At 36.7% G+C, this 19961-nt stretch overlaps 3 protein-coding genes across 3 annotated transcripts; 2 read left to right on the top strand and 1 right to left on the bottom strand.

Moving 5' to 3' along the window:
- The first annotated feature begins 880 nt into the window (after positions 1 to 880).
- Positions 881 to 2902, top strand: LOC137931077 (adult-specific cuticular protein ACP-22-like). The gene is made up of 3 exons (XM_068774476.1): positions 881 to 892; positions 975 to 1139; positions 2741 to 2902. The coding sequence occupies exons 1-3, from the start codon at positions 881 to 883 to the stop codon at positions 2900 to 2902; spliced, it is 339 nt and encodes a 112-aa protein (XP_068630577.1).
- Positions 2903 to 4878: 1976 nt separating this feature from the next.
- LOC137931054 (uncharacterized) lies at positions 4879 to 19350 on the top strand (the record flags this gene model as incomplete). Its single annotated transcript, XM_068774454.1, has 5 exons — positions 4879 to 5220; positions 8569 to 8928; positions 9020 to 9247; positions 18693 to 19016; positions 19105 to 19350. Coding segments are annotated over 5 exons (1500 nt in total), but the record flags the coding sequence as incomplete, so codon positions are not given.
- LOC137931114 (cuticle protein 8-like) lies at positions 13652 to 14553 on the bottom strand. Its single transcript, XM_068774514.1, has 3 exons — positions 14542 to 14553; positions 13986 to 14399; positions 13652 to 13897 (listed from the first exon to the last, which is right to left on the bottom strand). Exons 1-3 carry the CDS (start codon positions 14551 to 14553, stop codon positions 13652 to 13654), a joined length of 672 nt encoding a protein of 223 aa, XP_068630615.1.
- Positions 19351 to 19961: the final 611 nt, after the last annotated feature.

Below are 19961 nucleotides of genomic sequence, written 5' to 3'. Positions count from 1 at the left end.
AACCAATATTTTATTCTTATATTAATCAGGTACATAGATTTGTCTTAAATAATGTTACTATTAAAGGCTTAAATTTTCTACTAAAGTAGATAAATATTAATTATAAACAAACAAACTTAGCGTAAAATTACTTTACTTGATTGTAACGAATGATACAAAATGTTAAAAGAAAAATGCATATTTAATTTATTAATTTTCACAGAAATATAAACTTTGGTTTTAAAATGATTTAAAATAAAACATCTGTAAAGTCTAATTATGTTATTTAACTAAATTATTTATGAACATAATTATTTTCTGAATAACTAAGGAAATCTTACGTATTAATAGTTATAATAGCATGTTATAAATAATCTTTATATGTTTCTACTATATAGTTTTATTTTGAATGTCGGAATATTATTATTACCGAAGTTTTCAAATACCTTATGAAATAGTTTAATAACCATGCACTAAATACTATAATATTTTTATTTCTGTTCCAAAAACTCCAATTTTTGTGATTTTTTTGTTATATTATAGATATGGCCAACTGCCACCTCTCCAGTTCCTCTCTTTTTTCAAAAATATACTAAAAACGGTATGGCATTTCTCAACTAATCTGCTTCGTGTTTAAAATATCACTAAAAGATTTCGTTTTCATGAAACGCGTGTTAACTGATTTAATAACGAATATAAGCTATTAATTGCTTGAGCAACGGCAATTAGCAACCGAATTCTTTATGCAACTAACTTTGCTCTAATAATATACATACAGTTTAAGTGAAAATTTTGTAACCTTGAACATGATAACAGTTTTAGATATAAAACTGGCATTTACCACGTTAAACATATCATTCAACAAGTTCGTTTACAACAGGTAACACGGGTCCAGTGCAAAATGAATTCAAAGGTATTTATTTTTGAAAAGATAAAAAAATAGCATTGAAAGTAACATTATCATAGAAAATAATTACTAACTAATAATTGTTTAGGTAATATACCTCGCTGCTGTTACCCTCGCGTGCATCGCTCTAAGCCATGGAGATGAGCATGCTTTTTCATCGGCCCACATTTCACGACACGACGGTCACCATCATCCTGTTGAGGTTCACGGACACGATCATAAGGAACACGATCACCATCACGTAGATTATTATGTAAGTAGTTATTAATTTGAGCCTATTAATTTTAACAACTTGTTAACGTTTTCAATAACTCTCTACGTTACTTATATTTAGATCTCTTAACAAGACTTCAGCCCTCTGCGACCTTAGAAACTGTTAAGGCATCAGGCAAATATAATTTTCCAATAACAAAAGATGTTAACAATATTAAAAAGTAATTATTAAAACATTGTGTTATAGTTTTTTTTTGATTTTTCATTAATAAATAAATTAGCTTTACAATTCCATCTTACGATATTAATAATTAAGTAAATCTAAATATATTACTAGTGGATCTCTTCTGCACTAGGACTTGATTGATATCGCATCAGCTGCTTGATTTTGAAACCAAGCCGATTTGCTTTATTACTTCTTACTCAAAATGGCGCCGAATCTCGAGAAATCTTTCAAATAATAAAATACACTATCTTTATTCGTAATATTATAAGTAACTGCGCAGTGCCTGGTTTAGTATTTTAGTAAAGGACATCAATTTTTAAGTAGGACTTTCATTATTCGCTCCGACCATCTCAATAATTAATATTAAACAGAAGACTTTGCATACATAGTGACTCAGTGAATATAATCATATAATGTTGCTTCTATTATTAATATTTTTATTAATTTAATTTTTAATAGATTAAACCAGACTTCATTTTCATATTAATTTTTTCGTCGTTTTAAGTCATTTACAGAATTGTCGGTCTCATCTATGCAGAATAAGGTTACGGATCATGAGATCCTTCATGCTTGATTTCAGATTTAATTTATATAAAAAATATATATTATTAATACTTTTATGATAATTAATCAGTAATAGTTATGTACGTCCATTTCTAACCCCTTTATCTATTAGTTAATGCCTGCCCGCTCTATTTGTTACAGACGTCGCCGTTTTCGATAATCTCGCCCTTTGCACTTAATTTTATCCTTTTTTCATCTAATTTCTTTGTATATTATGTATAGATATTAAATATTGAGTTATTAATAAAATAAATATCTATATCTATTGTTTATGTAAATCTCGAGCGTACTTATTTTATGAATAATCTTGGTATCTTAATACAATTTCCACTGCTGGACATAGACCTCCCCGACTGATTTCCGATAACACTGATTGAAAGCCTTCCACTGACTTTAACAAGGTCGTCTGTATACTATTTAGATAAGAAAGGACCAATATTTAGCCACTTCCGCACATGCAGTGGTTGTCATGCATGAAAGTGCACCGCCCGCCAGCCCGTTCGTAAACACCGTGTGGCATTAATCGGTGTAACAACTCCTGAAGATACCCCTCCAGGGTGAAACACGTGTTGGGTGAATTTACGGTGGCGGTTGTGTAGTTGGCATTGTCTGTCGCGTGCGCATTTACGAAAGGGCTGGCGGGCGGTGCACTTTCATGCACGACAACCACTGCATGTGCGGAAGTGGCTAAATATTGGTCCTTTCTTATTAAGGATGGACTTCCGCAATGTAACGCCTGAATCCATTAAATACTATTTAGATGTACGTCCTACGCGGCACTTGCGCTTGAATAATATTCAAGTAGATCTGAAAAATTATTTAAAAAATTAATTTGTTTTTTTTTGTTTTAGACACATCCAAAGTACGAATTTGAATATAAAGTAGAAGACCATCACACCGGCGATATTAAATCTCAACACGAACACAGAGACGGTCACAACAGCGAGAGCGGATACTCCTGGCACGATCCTCATGGATCCGTTAAAGTGACGAAACACGTATCACATCACTAGTCTTGAATGTGTTATGTGTACGTGTGATAGTGAATGTTCATTTTTTTCTACTGTTGATACCATTTATATTTTATTTCGTAATAATTTTCTTACAAATTCGCTACTCTCAAAGACTTCCTATTGCCAAAACTTATTGGTCTTTCGTGATCGAATACTAAAAAACGTACTGCAAAGTAAATACTTTGTTAAATGATCTTGGTTTTCTATTTCATACGCAGCAAGACTTTAATAACTTTATTATGTTTTTGTTGTAATTCTTTGTGTTACACGAGATTTATTGTACATCCTATACCCTAACACGCCCTTGTTATCCCGGTGTAGGGATTTTAATTTACTCTACGGTTTGTATGGGAAAAGGATCTGTGGTTCCTATTATTTTCTTTACAATTTCTCCTTGTACATTGTACACATTAGGCGATTTATTTTTATTTCTGTGACGATTAGCACAAAGTTGTGAGAATGTTTGTGTAATTGATTGAAATTTATATTGGTGACATTTTACTACTGCTGTTGACTACTGTTTTTCTTAGAAATAAAATTTGTCAATTAAATTGTTCGGTTCTTTATTTTCATTTTGACTATGATTATTTATAGGGTAATAAAATTTTCTTTAAAAGCTTAAGGACATACTTTTTTTCGTAACGTACTCACAAATGAGATAGAACAACGGATAGTTAACACAAGAATTCCATTAGTTTTTTTATAACTTTGCAGCAAAAATTTAAAAAAAAATTACTTATCGGACAATAGTTGATATCTCTTTAACAAAAATTAGAGCACCAGTAAAAATAAATAATAATTTTTGCTCAAAAAGATGTAGTACCATCGCACATCTTTTTAATGGCAAACTCTTTTAATTATTCGGTATAAGAGTAACCAATTTAATTTCACTGTTCATAACATTTTAGTTAAGGCCTTGATCAACTTGCTTCAAAAAATTAGATATTTTACAAATTCTTTTACCAAGTAAAATAATTATTACCTTATTATATCTATTAGAGAATATATAAACATCCTTATTGTCGTTACCCATTAGAATCTCTCAAAGATATCTATGGAGGAATATATTACAACCTCCACGTTTGGTAGGCAGATTGGCGATTGTATTGCGGTGTTGTAGTACAGAGAGGACGTTGCTGCCTTTCCTCTGGAAACATGTTTGTGAACATTGGCAAATCTATGTAATTAATGCACATAGTGTGATTTATATATAAGAATATATACCAGGAATCGTGACATAAGATTGTATCTGAAACCGTATTCCTGTGAGGGACTATGTTCAAATACTAAAATTTTGCTATATATACTACCTTACGATTTTAGTATTATTGAGTATTTTATGCCAACGAGGTACTGCTTTTTACACAAATAAAGTTTAATTTCGTACGAATATAAATTAAAACAATACGATTTTATAATTTATACTTCAGTATATAATTAATTAAATTTCTAATTTAATTATCTTTTTCAAACAGATTTGAGGTAAAATTATTTATACAGGTTCTTCGGAAAACACACTATATTCCCTAAAGTAAGCATTAGCAAATTAACATAAAAGAAAACATTGAAACGATGGAAAAGATGCTTATCGATCTTATCAATCTATAACAATTAGTTTTAAAGTAATAAATCAAGAGAACATGTTATAATACATATATTTATTAAACATTGCGTGGCTGTATACATGTCCTTATTAGGACAAAAGTTACTAAAATTGTCACAAAAGTTTATAATTATACCGTAAACAGAGAAACTTTTACATGTCAACCTTGTGAAAAATAATAAGCACGATGTATAAAAGGAGGCTGCGTGTTGAATCGACATCAGTTATTCATAAGTAACGCAAAATGTTTTCAAAGGTAAGCGGTAATAAATAATTGTTTTGTAACCTTTCATTAAAATCTTATTCAATTACACACAAATAATGTTTACATTTTATTAAATACATTTGTTTATAAAGTTTTGAATAAATTTATTTCCAGATATTAGCTTTGAGCGCCATCCTGGCAGTGTCAGCCGCAGGTCTCCTGCCTCAGGCGCACTACTCACCAGCGGCTGCGGTCTCCTCGCAAAGCATCGTGCGACACGACCAAGCTCTTCACGCCGCGCCCGTTGCTCTTCACGCTTCTCCCCTGGCCTACCAAGCTGCCCCCATCGCTGCATACGCGGCACACGCACGTCTCTCCGCCGGCCACGCCGTGTCCTCACAATCTATTCTGCGTCATGACCAGCCCCGTGCCTCTTATGGCATTGCTCCAGTAGCATACGCAGCAGCCCCGGCGCATTACGCTGCTCCTATTGTTAGTCACGCCGCGCCTGTCATCAGTCACGCCGCGCCTATAATCACTCACGCTGCTCCCGCTGCCAGACTTGTCGCCACGCATCAGGAGGAATACGTAAGTAGCAATATAAATATCTGTATAAATATGTTGAAAAACACTATCCAGAGAATATTATGATAATTTCTGTCCGTGTAATTCAATTCCAGGCGCACCCGCAGTACGAGTTCTCGTACTCCGTGTCGGATGCGCACACCGGAGACAACAAGTCGCAGCACGAGAGCCGCGACGGTGACGCCGTGCACGGCGAGTACTCGCTGCTGGAGGCCGACGGCTCCGTGCGCACCGTGCAGTACTCCGCCGACGACCACAGCGGCTTCAACGCGATCGTCTCCAACTCGGCGCCCTCGCATCACGCCGTCTCCGCTCCGGGACACATCCTCGCGCATCATTAATCCCAACCCGCTTTTTTCTTACTAAGCAATATTGTTTTATAAATTATCAGTTTTATACATTACTTAAAATATCTTTTCATTATTTTGATCCTTCATACAATTTACTTATTTTTACTATCGACAAGTTGTATCAATCTAGTCGGCCCCTTAAAAATATCTCACTACAGATAATCATTATATATCAACTTTATATCTCAGACCGTAATTTTACTATATTTACATAAAAGATAAAGTGTCTACATAACTCTACTAAAACAAAAACGCAATTACATTGTATTGCCAAAAAATCGCATCGAAACAAAAAATATGCATATCTTTAGCAACAACATAAAGTCTCAATTTCCTGTATTTATTGACTAAAGAAAAAAAAGCTCACTGACATTTTTGATCACCGCCATCAACGCCACTAGGATAGAATCACCTTTAAAGTGGTAGAATAGTGTCTGCTCCTCTCATTCATCAAAGATTGAAGATCTGAAAGGCTACGGACCATCTCATATTGTTACATTGTTTTCAGGGAAAGGTTAACAACTTAATGATTTAATCTTGTTTTCAATTTTTTCAAAATATATTAGCTGTCTGATATACTTCAAGTGCATCTGACCTGAAATACGTTACTTAAAGAAGGTTTGCACACATAAATTAATAAAGTTTTCATTTTATCATATACGGTAAAAGATGGTTAAAGCTGCTATCAGTTACGACTAAAATCTTAGCAAACCGTCTACGCGTCTAGCGTCTACGTTCTTATTATGCGACATCGAGGACCAAAGCTATCTACAGCCAAAACCATTTTCTTGTAATTTTTGCACGTAAGCTCTGCCATGGTTCGAAGTAATCGTAACGATCTTTTAACCCTTAGTAGCCTGATTTACGAAAGTGATTTTTTTAATATTACTGTGTTTGCTTTATAGTCTAGATGAAGGGAAAAACAGATTTTTAATTTCGTTGGAAAGAATATTATACAATAGTAAAATACGAACAGCCAACCTATAAAAAAAGCTAATAGTAATGTGAACATTCGGTTTAAAAGATTGGTATCAAAATTGAAACTCTCGGTTATTAAGGGTTAAATTTCAAAAAGATTACATCTATTTACGACAATTGACGACGGAGAATGAATTATATTAGATACATCAATTTTATAAAAGCTATGAATTCTGATCCGAAACAATTTGTAAAACATTTTGTTGACAAAAAAAAAACTTGTTTAGATTGTGTGTATTTTCTTCTAAAGGGCTACTCCTGGTCCAAAGATGTCGATAAATACATATGAATGTCAGATATTTTAATTTTTTTTCATTAAGTAAATAAATTTTATTAGCTAGTGCGCACTTTAAGATGTAACAAAAGCAACCAGGAGGTAAAATTATAGTTAAAGTAATATTTTTTTCTATTATAAATAAAAATCAATTGACTTATCAAAAAAATCTTTGTCTCCCACCCGCAACAATTAATGTAGAGAAACTTTGTGGAAACTAATGTAAACTTATACATCATTTCAACCCTGGTTCATTCATTCCTGTCAGCCAACAGACGTCTACTGCAAGACATAAGCCTCTCCCAAATATCGTTGTAATGATCGGTCTTGCGTATTCAACGTCTTCCCGCAACCTTGGTTATGTCGTCGGTCCATCAAGTGTAGCACACTCCAAGGCTTTCAAAACCATTACACAGGAGTTTATTGTAAAACCGAACACAGTTGGGCATACCAAAGTTACCAATTTTGCGAAGTATACAGATGTAAGACTTTTAACATTAGGTTAACCCTAATAATATCTTTTGTTTTCACTCTTCATGTTATTGAGCAGAAATAAGTTGTATCATTTACGAAAAGTGAATAATTTTCCCGATTATTCATTATTGGCCTCTGATTGACCCGAAGTTCGGCCTTCACGGGCATCCTCGAATGGTAATGCTAAATGTGATTCGAATGACAACCAAAGCCGAGCTCGCGTCGCTGGGGCCCATGCAAGCAGTTACTCCACTGAGCGTGCACGTAAGCCAACAAAGAGCTTGGGCAATAAGAGTGTTATACCGGAATTCTACCACGGAGCGATCAGAGTTAGCTCGCGCGCCACCGCAAGTTCAGGATATACGTGGGGCGTATTCACGAATCACTCCGAATCCGTCACCAATGTCTTATGTACGCCAACATCCTAGGCCAACAATTGGAAGAATTGTTTTAATAATTTACGCATTACATAATAATGATTTTTAATAGAAATTGAATTAACTATAAATTATTTAGGTACCGCTTAATTTGAAAATACAGTTTCTAAACCTGACTGATTAGTAAGTAACAGGCAATTGATACGTTTTCAGTTTTGATATTTATTATTAATATTTCACTTAAAGTTAGTTTTGTTACTAGGTCAGCAGGGTTCTAAATGGATATAATCTCATAAAATTCAATTAATTCTCTATAATTATTGTTTTTGTTGCAATTTTAAATAAATGGTATATAATAGAAGATTATCTGTGAAAAAAATTACTTCACTAACGCAGTCGGTGGACATATGTTTCAAATTGAAGTTACATACGTTATGTTATGGGTAGACAATGTAAGTAATAATACACGAGTTCAACGACTTCCAGGTACTAAATATAATTATATTGATACTTTCACCGAATCGGCGATAAGTCACGTCAAACTGCTTTATGACCCGACGACCTTGCGGTTGCTTTAATTCGGGTACTATAAAAGCATTCTGCCAAAATTGATTTTTAACAGTAAGCGTTCCGTCTTTAAAACATGTTCTCTAAAGTAAGGATCAAAAATTTTTAATACAAATAAAATAATGAAAGAAATTGATTTACATAAATATATATAATATGTATTAGAGTACAAGTACAATTTATGTATACTTTTTTACAGATCATTGCCTTAAGCGCCGTCCTGGCAGTGTCAGCCGCAGGTCTCCTGCCTCAGGCACACTACTCACCAGCGGCTGCGGTCTCCTCACAAAGCATCGTGCGACACGAACAAGCTCTTCACGCCGCGCCCGTTGCTCTTCACGCTTCTCCCCTGGCCTATCAAGCTGCCCCCATCGCTGCATACGCGGCACCCGCACGTCTCTCCGCCGGCCACGCCGTGTCCTCACAATCGATTCTGCGTCATGACCAGCCCCGCGCCTCTTATGGCATTGCTCCAGTAGCATACGCAGCAGCCCCGGCGCATTACGCTGCTCCTATTGTTAGTCACGCCGCGCCTGTCATCAGTCACGCCGCGCCTATAATCACTCACGCTGCTCCCGCTGCCAGAATTGTCGCCACGCATCAGGAGGAATACGTAAGTAGCAATATAAACATCTATATAAATATGTTGAAATACCCTATCCAGGGAAGTTATGATAATTTCTGTCTGTGTAATTCAATTCCAGGCGCACCCACAGTACGAGTTCTCGTACTCCGTGTCGGATGCTCACACCGGCGACAACAAGTCGCAGCACGAGAGCCGCGACGGCGATGCCGTGCACGGCGAGTACTCGCTGCTGGAGGCCGATGGCTCCGTACGCACCGTGCAGTACTCCGCTGATGACCACAGCGGCTTCAACGCACTTGTTTCCAATTCGGCGCCCGCGCACCACGCTGTTTCCGCTCCAGCACATATCCTCGCGCATCATTAAAAATTGTTTAATCCTCGTCTGACACCGTTCATATTTATTACAAGTTTAAAGTTTAAAAATAAATCAATAATAAGCAAAGAAAACTAAAGTTTTTATATTTCTTTCCTTTATTACAAAAATGCACAATTTATACAAAACCATTTCTAGACTCGGCAAAATACGACATCTACAATTTCTCTATAATATCTAATAAAGTTTTTTATTTAGTTCATCTCAACTTTCTCTTTTCGTATTTTCTAGTTCTTTAAAGAACAACTTTTAAAGTATATATATATTGAATAAGTTCTCGCTGTTTTTTTGAAAGATGGCGTTGCGGCACTCTGTGCCTGGAATTTCGTACGGTAACAAATCACCAAAGTAGTGCTATATGTAACCTGAAATTATAGTAGAATAAAGTTTACCACAGTGTCAACTACATATTTATTTACCTTTTGTACTGCCTGTGTACTTTTGTGCCAAATAAAGTGTTTTTGCGGGGAATTTTAGTGCAATAAAATTTTTTATTCAGAAAAAATCTGCAGCAGAAGCACACAGAATTCTCGTTGAGACATACGGTGACAATGCTTTGTCGAATACAACGTGCAGAGACTGGTTTAGGCGCTTCAAAAGTAATGATTTTGACCTTGAAGACAAAGAGCGTTCTGGAGCACCGACAAAATTTGAAGACAAAGAATTGGAGGCATTGCTTGAAGAATATCCATGTCAGACGTTAGTAGAGCTTAGGAAAACGTTACAAATAGATGCGTCAACAGTTTCAAAACGTTTAAAAGCGTTAGGAATGATCCAAAAGCAAGGACATTGGATGTCGGTTGTGGTATGAGTTGAAGCCGAGAGACGTAGAGCGACGTTTTCTCATGTGTGAATTGTTGCTTCAACGACAAAAGAGAAAAGGTTTTCTGCACCGTATCGTCACTGGGGATGAAAAGTGGATTCACTACGACAATCCAAAGCGAAAAAAATCGTGGGGTATGCCGGGTCACGCACCCATATCGTCGCCTAAACCAAATATCCATGGTTCTAAGCTTCTTCTCTGCATTTGGTGGGATCAGCGGGGCGTAATTTATTATGAGCTGCTTAAACCTAATGAAACTATCACGGGAGCTCGCTATCGACTTCAGTTGATGCGTTTGAGTCGCGCTCTGAAAGAAAAGCGGCCACTATACGAGCAGAGACACGACAAAGTGATTTTATTACTTGAAAATGCTCGGCCACATGTGGCAAAACCAGTCAAAACTGGAAATACTTCAATGGGAAGTTCTACCCCACCCGCCGTATTCACCGGACATAGCCCTCTCCGATTACCACTTGTTTCGGTCGATGGCGCACGGTTTAAGCGAGCAGCGCTTCCATTTTTTTGAAGAAGCCGAAAAATGGCTTGATTCATGGATTGCCTCGAAAGATGAATCATTTTTCCGACGGGGGATTCAATTGCTACCAGAGAGATGGGAGAAAGTGGTCTCTAATGATGGACAATACTTTGAGTAATGTCATTGTAAGCATCGTATTTTAAATAATTTTTTTTTTGAAACAAAAAAACAGCGAGAACTTATTCAAGGTCCATATATATATAAAATTTCTTAAAAAAAATTAAAAGTGTACGCAGTGATTAAAGTACAGCTCTACCATAAATATTTTAATCATTTTGAGAAGTTATGTAGAACATTAAATAGACAAGTCAATAATCTAAACTTTGCTTATCATTAAATATTAAATTTAAAATTCGAAAATTGCAATATGGACGGAATTTTTGTCTTTAACATTGTCTTAGAGCATATCCATCTGTTATTATTTTTAATTTTTTCTTGGCTCAGAAAGACCACAGATGGCTTTCGATTTCAAAAACATCTTGCCTTCAACGAATTTCAGATTCATTAGGAGGCTATCAAAGGGCGCTTCCTAAATTCAAACACCTAGCGACTTAGCGTACAGATGTTTACTATAATAATTCCTCCACTTCGAACGGTATTTGCTTTTTTATGAAGTTCTGTTATATAGTAAATATGCTGTATATCACACTGTCATACTAGATAGCAAATATTCTTATAAAATTAAAAAAAATTTCATCTTAAATTATAAGGAAACAACAAATAGCATCAAAATAGAATTAATAAATCTTCAAGTAGTGCGATACTTACAAACCGAAAATTTTATAAAAAGCATCATGAACTATATAATCATAGACATTTGTTTTTTTTTTAATCTTCTTTCAGTACTGTGTAACTCTGCACATCAAATCAAAATGATTCTTCTTCTTTCTATTGAAATTGATGCTGATAGCCTTATGGGCTGTTACGGTTTTGTCGAAATCAGTTCGCGGAAATAGTAATAGTCCGCGAATTATAAAAATAACAAACTAGTTCATTGCATCGCCTCATCGAAGACGTCCACATGGAGATAGGCTATACCTGTATAGGTGTATAGAATTATTAATGTGGATGCAATCTGCGAAGCGAGGATTACTCGGTGGTTCAAAAATATTTTCAAACCTAATTTACTTTTCTCCGCTGGGCCTAGTGTAAAATGTTTTGCTTAGAAGTAAGTATTATTGTAATTCTGATGTCAGAGAAATAAACTTTATTATTATTAGTAACTATTAACTAACTGTTTGTCACTTTTATTTATTTAAATTCAATGTACAACATTATAAACATCAAACCTTTCAGATTCATAATGCACTGCGATCATCATATCAACTTCCCCCAAAGATCTTCGCAATGACCAGTCTTGCGCTGTTCGTATGCGAAGACGCGCGACTTTTATTATATCGTCGTAATGGCCGTCGATTCTCGACTCTCAGCGACTAATATTGAACAGTTTCTTCGACGTAATCTTATAAAAATAACAGTTGGAGCTACTCTTCCAAAATTAACGTTAATTTCTGACAAAACTTTAAACTCTTTTCATAGACTTTTGCCCAGAACCTTTAGCCGCGTATTTTGAATGATTTCTAACATAAGAAAACAGTTCAGTAAATATTTAATAATAACTGAAATAAAATTTTTTTAAAAGTTTGATATTTTTTATAATGGTCATGAATGGTCTGCTTTGCCATATTGCAAGCATTCTCTAGCGTACGCCAGCGCTTGTGCTGATTTTTTCTGTATGTACAAAACATAAGGTATTATTCACAGTATCAGATATCTATTCATCACAAATTAAAAAGTAACACTCCGAGTCGACTTCCGTCAACAACGTTGGAACTTTCAGTAGTGTTAAGTGCATCAAAACTTTACTCGTCGAAACCAAGCCTCCCGATTATTCTCAATTATATGGTTCGTTGTGTCCTATAATAATGCGTTGCTATTACAACTTATCGTCAGAGAAGTATCCAAAGATTTAATAGTGAAACACGATGCAATAACGTGGACTGTTTTATAAAATAATTCTCTAAATACATGACATATGTTATATATACAGATGACGTATACATACATTCATATATAGATATTATACATACACATACCTCGCGCGCAATAAAATATTCAAGTTAATTTGACGTAGCGCAGATAAAGGTAAACACAAATTCGGAATAGCTTTGATCAGGACAAAATGTTCTATACATGAGCCTAAATAGGTGAATATAGCCAGGCAATAGCAACCAACCAAGCCGTGATTTGGCCCCTAGGCGCCCTTGTGTTGGAATGCTATGCGATTATTATCAACCAGTGACAGCCAAAAAGAGGTCGCCCTTGTGGGCCCTTCAGCATGGCCGCTAGTAGCGTCCAACGAAGCGATCTAAGAGGTCAGCGGCCTGCTAATTCGGTCAAGTAATAATATGTAAGGCCCCCCAAGAACCTTCAAGCTTCGCTACTTCTGCCCCCTGCCACCACAAATGCACATGAAGCAGTAACAGTCTGTTCCAAAAAAAAAAGAAAACAACAGTGTATTAATTCCGGTAGTACGAGTAAATACAGTCTAATGAGTTTTATCTATATAATTACAATGTTATATAGTAAAATGTTTAACAAAGACTTTTAACAAACTAAAAAAATATATACACTTTTTTAAGTAAAAACTGTTGTCAATAAAACTGTCGCAATTGACCAACTATCTCATGTAACCTCAAACCGTGAAATCTGTTTGCTTTTATAACCTATCAGTTTTCGTTAGTAAAACGCACCGTAAGAAATATTATCTTGTTCCATAATGATTGTACACCACAAAGTGCGGCGATTTGTTCTAATACGATACGTGGATGTTGTTATTTTATAGTAATAAAAAATAATTTGTTTAGGTTGCACAAATTATCAATTTGTTATTGAATTATTAAATCTATACTATGTGGAATAAAACAGATTAAAAAATTTTCTGCTTAATCTTTTATTTCGTAGCAAAACAAATAATAAGTTACTTAAAACATTGCGAGGTTGTGACTACAGTTAGGGCTTAATGATGCGCGAGGATATGCGCTGGAGCGGAGACGGCGTGGTGCGCGGGCGCCGAGTTGCTGACGATCGCGTTGAAGCCGCTGTGGTCGTCGGCGGAGTACTGCACGGTGCGCACGGAGCCGTCGGCCTCCAGCAGCGAGTACTCGCCATGCACGGCGTCACCGTCGCGGCTCTCGTGCTGCGACTTGTTGTCGCCGGTGTGCGCGTCCGACACGGAGTACGAGAACTCGTACTGCGGGTGCGCCTGGAAATACACAGATAGAAATTGTAATGACATGTAATAAATTAAGATTTTAAAATATATATATATCAGTTTATAATATGCTACTTACGTATTCCTCGTGGTGCGCGGCGACGAGTCTGGCAGCGGGAGCAGCGTGACTAATGATAGGCGCGGCGTGAGTGATGACTGGTGCGGCATGGCTAATGATGGGCGCGGCGTAATGCGCGGGAGCAGCTGCGTATGCTACTGGAGCAATGCCGTACGAAGCACGAGGCTGGTCATGACGCAGGATCGATTGCGAGGACACGGCGTGTCCGGCGGAAAGACGTGCGGGAGCCGCATAGGCCGCTACGGGGGCAGCTTGGTAGGCCAGAGGAGCAGCGCGAAGAGCAACGGGTGCGGCGTGAAGAGCTTGGTCGTGTCGCACGATGCTTTGAGAGGAGACTGCAGCCGCTGATGAGTAGTGTGGCTGGGGGAGCAGGCCTGCTGCTGTCACTGCCAGCACGGCGCTTAAGGCGACAATCTATAAGGAAAGGGTTAAATTTTATTTTAAACGTTAGAATTGATCATACTCATATCGATTTATACTATAGAATAAATTAACTTTTTGACAGTTATTTTTAATCAATTATAATAACAAGCTTAATAAATTTGTAAGAACCTACTTTGGACAACATCTTTAAGCAAGCTGAATATTCAACTGATACATACATTATTTCTCGGAGAGCTTTTATAGTGTACGAAATATAGTGTCCACAAGGTCGACAGGTCAACAAGTATATCAAAGCAACGGTGAGAGTACCGAAAGCCCTTTTATTTTCTGAGTTGTCAAATTAATGTAATATTTGTGTTATTTTAATTATATGCAATATTTTTTAGAAAAATCCCTTAATGCTATATTTTTTTAGTGCATCTGAAATTATTTTGAAATTGGTTATTTTTTGTTTATACTTATTTCTTTAATTGTATGTCATGGCCACTGCTGACAAACAAGTTTCCAAAGAATGGGTAGTAGTATCCTCTGCGTACCATAATACTACACTGCGATGGCCAACCCGCCCGCCACGCGTGACGATCATGACATATCCCCCATAGATATCTTTTGAGAAGACCTATGACTTGCAGTGGTCATTTATGAACTGAAACGACGATATCATATTATATGATAAACATCAATAACATGTACTAAATTTTTTAATTACTTTGAGCTTCTTTATATCTTGTGAACTCAAGTTGGTGGCTTCGTCTGATTTTTTATTTTAATCTGAAAAGTAACAGCTGTACAAATATAGATATTACAAATACCATTACATTAAAATTATTTAAAATATGGTACAAATCAACAAGTTTTCAGAAATTATTTAACATAGTGCGGTGTATAATTTATCGATACGGTAAAATCTACGATAAGAAAGAAAAGAAGATTGCATTTCTGGTTTGGCAGCCTTAGTTAAACGTTCATAATTTTATCAATTCTTTCAATAATCCATTTTTGGCAAAGCTAATATATCTAAGTCAGTAAACTTGTTACTATAAATATTTAGAAGTCTATGCAGATACGTACTTTTTTCTGGACCGGACTCTCACTGTCGTCTTAATGGCATTTGCAGACTACACTAGTTAGAGACGGCAGGACGCCGAAAGCTTATAGCGTAAGACTTCTTTTCAGTTGGCGGAGATCGAGAACTCCCAAAGAACTCAGATCACGACTCAGATTGTTTCTTCGGACGTCCCATGAATTGAAGGCTCCCATTAAATCTTGTACCGCCTGTAGCTGTAGCGTGGAGCTGGTAGTCCCGCAGCTCCCGCCTAGTTACGATCTTGGGCCCAACATGGAATATATAATTAACTAATTCTGGATAATCAACCATACTGTGTATACACCCATGAGGTACCATGGCTTGGACACCAAACCAGTTGACTTATTGTTAATGACTGGTATTTTGTTAAAGATTCTTTTTACGGTAGTATAGATGTCTTATATTAATCGTATATATATAATAGTAGAGTTCTACAATATACATTAGACTTTCCTTTTCTTAGTTTTAAATCTAAATTGATAAGTTTATTTTTAAATAAATCTTATTATACAGGATGGCCCATAAGTCCTTTGAAAAGTAAAATTTGAATAAAACGAAAAGGGCGCGCGTGAGCGGTGCAGGGGAAGGGGGGGAGTAACTTCGGTTTCTGGGAATTTAGTCGAGATGAAGCGTTTTACCGGAGCTGGCCGTGCGTTTTGTGTGCGCGAGTTTTATAAAAACGACAATTCGGCGACCGTTGCGCGGCGTAAATTTCGAGAACACAAAGGTTTACACAACTTTGACGACACTCCAACTCTTCAAACGATTAAGAACTGGGTTGCTAAGTTCGAGGAGACCGGTTCGACGTTAGATAAACCGCGGTTGGGTCGCCCAAGGACGTCACGTACGGAACAAAACATAGACACAGTGACACAGTCTTTTCGCGAAAATCCGACACAGTCAACTCGTAAGCGCGCCAGAGCATTAAACGTATCCAGGACATCGTTACAACGGATTTTGAAGAAAGATTTACATATGTACCCTTACAAAATTCAGTTGGTTCAAGAATTAAAGGAAACTGACGGTATTCAAAGACAAAATTATGCGAATGAAATGTTGAATCGGTTTACTACCTTCAATAACATAATGTTCTCTGTCGAGGCTGATTTCCATCTTAACGGGCATGTTAGTAAAAAAAATTGCCGCTATTGGAGCCCCATCAATCCAAAACTTAAGCATCAGAAGTCCTTGGGCCGCTATGTCAGCCCATGGTATCCTAGGGCCTTACTTCTTCGAGGATGGCAGAGGGTGCGCAGTTACTGTTACGTCGGAGCGATATGTGGCTATGATCGAAGAGTTTTTCATACCAGAATTGCAAAACTTTTCAGGCTTTAATGCCAGGACGTGGTTTCAACAGGATGGGGCCACTTCTCACACCTCTATCACTGCTATGCCCGTTATCCGTCAACTTTTTCCTAGCAAAGTGATCTCTAAGAGAGGAGACATTTCCTGGCCTCCACGTAGTCCAGATCTGACCCCGATGGATTTTTTTTGTGGGGCTACCTTAAGGCTAAAGTATACGACACAAACCCGCGGTCAATTGAGGCCCTAAAAGAAAACATCCGCAGAGAAATGACAAGCATTACAGCAGTGACGTGCCGCGCAGTCATCGACAATTTTAGACGTCGTTTGCAAGAGTGCCGTGATCGCAACGGATTACATTTAGAAGACGTTATTTTCAAAAAATAATTCCCGTTTTTTAAGCTTTTTTTGTAAATAAAAATTTAATTCATAATGTAATTAGTTTTATTTTAATAATTTTTTTTCAAATCAAAGGACTTATGGGCCACCCTGTAGCTCTCAAGAGTTGATCCAACTGAGTAGAACTTGATTTATTGACTCATTGGTTTGTTCATTTTGGTTTGTTGACTTGGTTGATTTTATAATGTATATTACAAACATCGTCAAATTTTATTTAAAGAGTGCAAATTTTGAGTTTCCGGCTGGCTCTTTTCAGCAGATCAACTGTGCTTTGTGATTTGACCTGTAGGTATGTCAAGGAATTGAATAGGTATTTTCAAGCTGAAAATCTGAGGAGAGCGTTATGCTTGCCAAGTTGTATATTTGATATATTTAATTACAACTATTTTATCGGTGTGCAAAATTATACGTAATGTTTAGTAGAATGCCAAATTTTTAAGTTTGAGTCTCATTGTTTAAAAAATAATCATATTGATTATTTTATTAACTTTTGTTAAATTAACGCAGATATTCATGGTATTGTATTTAAAACGATAGTCAGACAGTATTTGTAAATCATCTTGCAGGAGATAACAATTATCAACAGTTTTTATAGTTTTAAATACTTCAAGTTCATTAGGTAATAGGAAACTGATGTTATGGAAGCATTAATTAATATCATTTACATAAATAATGAACAATAAAGAAACCAGTACATTTGCTCTCAGCCAAGTATGGTAACCCTGAGGGATATCCATTACACACATAGCTGAAAATTAATCTGATTGAAATAAAAAATGAAATAGATGATTGAAAACAACGTAATGCCAATACTTTGATGCCATTATATAAAACCTTATTTAATTGATTTTTGTGATCGACTCTATCAAACGCCTTCTTTAAGTTTTTGTAGATTACAAGTGTTTGGGATTAAATAATTTGCAAAAATTAATAAATTAGTGACAGTAGAGTTTTTCTTAACGAAACCGTATTGTTAGAATATATAATACTTTGTCTTATGAACGGATAAATAACGTGACCACTAGAGAACAAAAATAATACAATAAAAGAACCAACTTTTACGTAATTTTCTGAAAAAAGGATTTTTCTGAAAAAAATTGTAGGTAATTAAAGTAATAAAACATTACAAAAATTTGACCAAACAGTAATTAAAAGGGCTATCGATACTTTCACCGTTGCTCTGATATACTACTTTTTGACCTGTCGACCTTGAGGACACCATATTTCGTACACTATAAAAGCACTCCGAGAAATAATGCATGTATCAGATGAATATTCAGCTTGCTTAAAGATGTTGTCCAAAGTAAGTTCTTACAAATTTATCAAGTTTGTTAAAATAATTGATTAAAAATAACTGTCAAAAAGTTAATTTATTCTATAGTATAAATCGATATAAGTATGATCAATTCTAACGTTTAAAATAAAATTTAACCCTTTCTTTATAGATTGTCGCCTTAAGCGCCGTGCTGGCAGTGACAGCAGCAGGCCTCCTCCCCCAGCCACACTACTCATCAGCAGCTGCAGTCTCGTCTCAAAGCATCGTGCGACACGACCAAGCTCTTCACGCCGCACCCGTTGCTCTTCGCGCTGCTCCTCTGGCCTATCAAGCTGCCCCCGTAGCTGCCTATGCGGCTCCCGCACGTCTTTCCGCCGGACACGCCGTGTCCTCGCAATCGATCCTGCGTCATGACCAGCCTCGTGCTTCGTACGGCATTGCTCCAGTAGCATACGCAGCTGCTCCCGCGCATTACGCCGCGCCGATCATTAGCCATGCCGCGCCAGTTATCACTCACGCCGCGCCTATCATTAGTCACGCTGCCCCCGCTGCCAGACTCGTCGCCGCGCACCACGAGGAATACGTAAGTAGCATATTATAAACTGATATATATATATTTTAAAATCTTAATTTATCATATGTTGTTACAATTTCTATCTGCGTATTTCCAGGCGCACCCGCAGTACGAGTTCTCGTACTCCGTGTCGGACGCACACACCGGCGACAACAAGTCGCAGCACGAGAGCCGCGACGGTGACGCCGTGCACGGCGAGTACTCACTGCTGGAGGCCGACGGCTCCGTGCGCACCGTGCAGTACTCCGCCGACGACCACAGCGGCTTCAACGCGCTCGTCTCCAACTCGGCGCCCTCGCACCACGCCGTCTCCGCTCCGGGACACATCCTCGCGCATCATTAAACCCTAACTACAGTCACAACCTCGCAATGTTAATTAAATTATTATTTGTATTACTTCGTAATAAAAAATAGAATTTTCTCCAATTTTTTAATTCGATTTTATATTTAAGTATTCAGTAACAACTACTTTGTTAAAATAATGTGGAAATCGGCGAATGTGCATAGTGCACAGGTGCTTTGTTAAAAAGTGTGTAATCCCATAATTTTTGTGATCTATGATTATATAGAATCAAAATAAACTTATTATTACACAAAAAAGCAATACACATAGACATTTATTATGAGCGATCGAATTGCTGTGTACAATTAGTATGCGAAAGAAGTAATTTACTTGTCTTGTATCTGTGTCCGAGTTATTACAATGAGAGTACTTGTAATAATGGAATGTACAAACAATCGCTAGTGTGTTTCGCTAATGAAAGTTGCATAGCTCATTGATTGGGTTTACAATTAGCTACAACAGTGCGTTTCTCCAACGAATGATTCATCAACACTTACCACTAGATAAAATTGGAATATGTTTCTTCTTCAGAAACCTAAACCAACTTTTTTAGTCCCAACAATATTATATTATCTATGAATTAAGCGAAGTAATTACAACGATCGATCCGT

Source organism: Battus philenor, unplaced genomic scaffold (assembly GCF_028537555.1).
Source record: "Battus philenor isolate CCGP_79_NKW_IND1 unplaced genomic scaffold, ilBatPhil1.0.hap1 SCAF_7, whole genome shotgun sequence".
Classification (NCBI taxonomy): Eukaryota; Metazoa; Arthropoda; class Insecta; order Lepidoptera; family Papilionidae; genus Battus; species Battus philenor.
The sequence above is the reverse complement of the archived record's forward strand: the minus strand, read 5'-3'. Positions and strand labels throughout refer to the sequence as shown.

Bases quoted from the DNA above. Each gene is read 5' to 3' on its own strand.
- LOC137931077 (XM_068774476.1), top strand. The intron at 1,140-2,740 runs GTAAGTAGTTAT...TTTTTGTTTTAG, and splicing joins ACCATCACGTAGATTATTAT to ACACATCCAAAGTACGAATT.
- LOC137931114 (XM_068774514.1), bottom strand. The intron at 13,898-13,985 runs GTAAGTAGCATA...GTGTATTTCCAG, and splicing joins CCGCGCACCACGAGGAATAC to GCGCACCCGCAGTACGAGTT.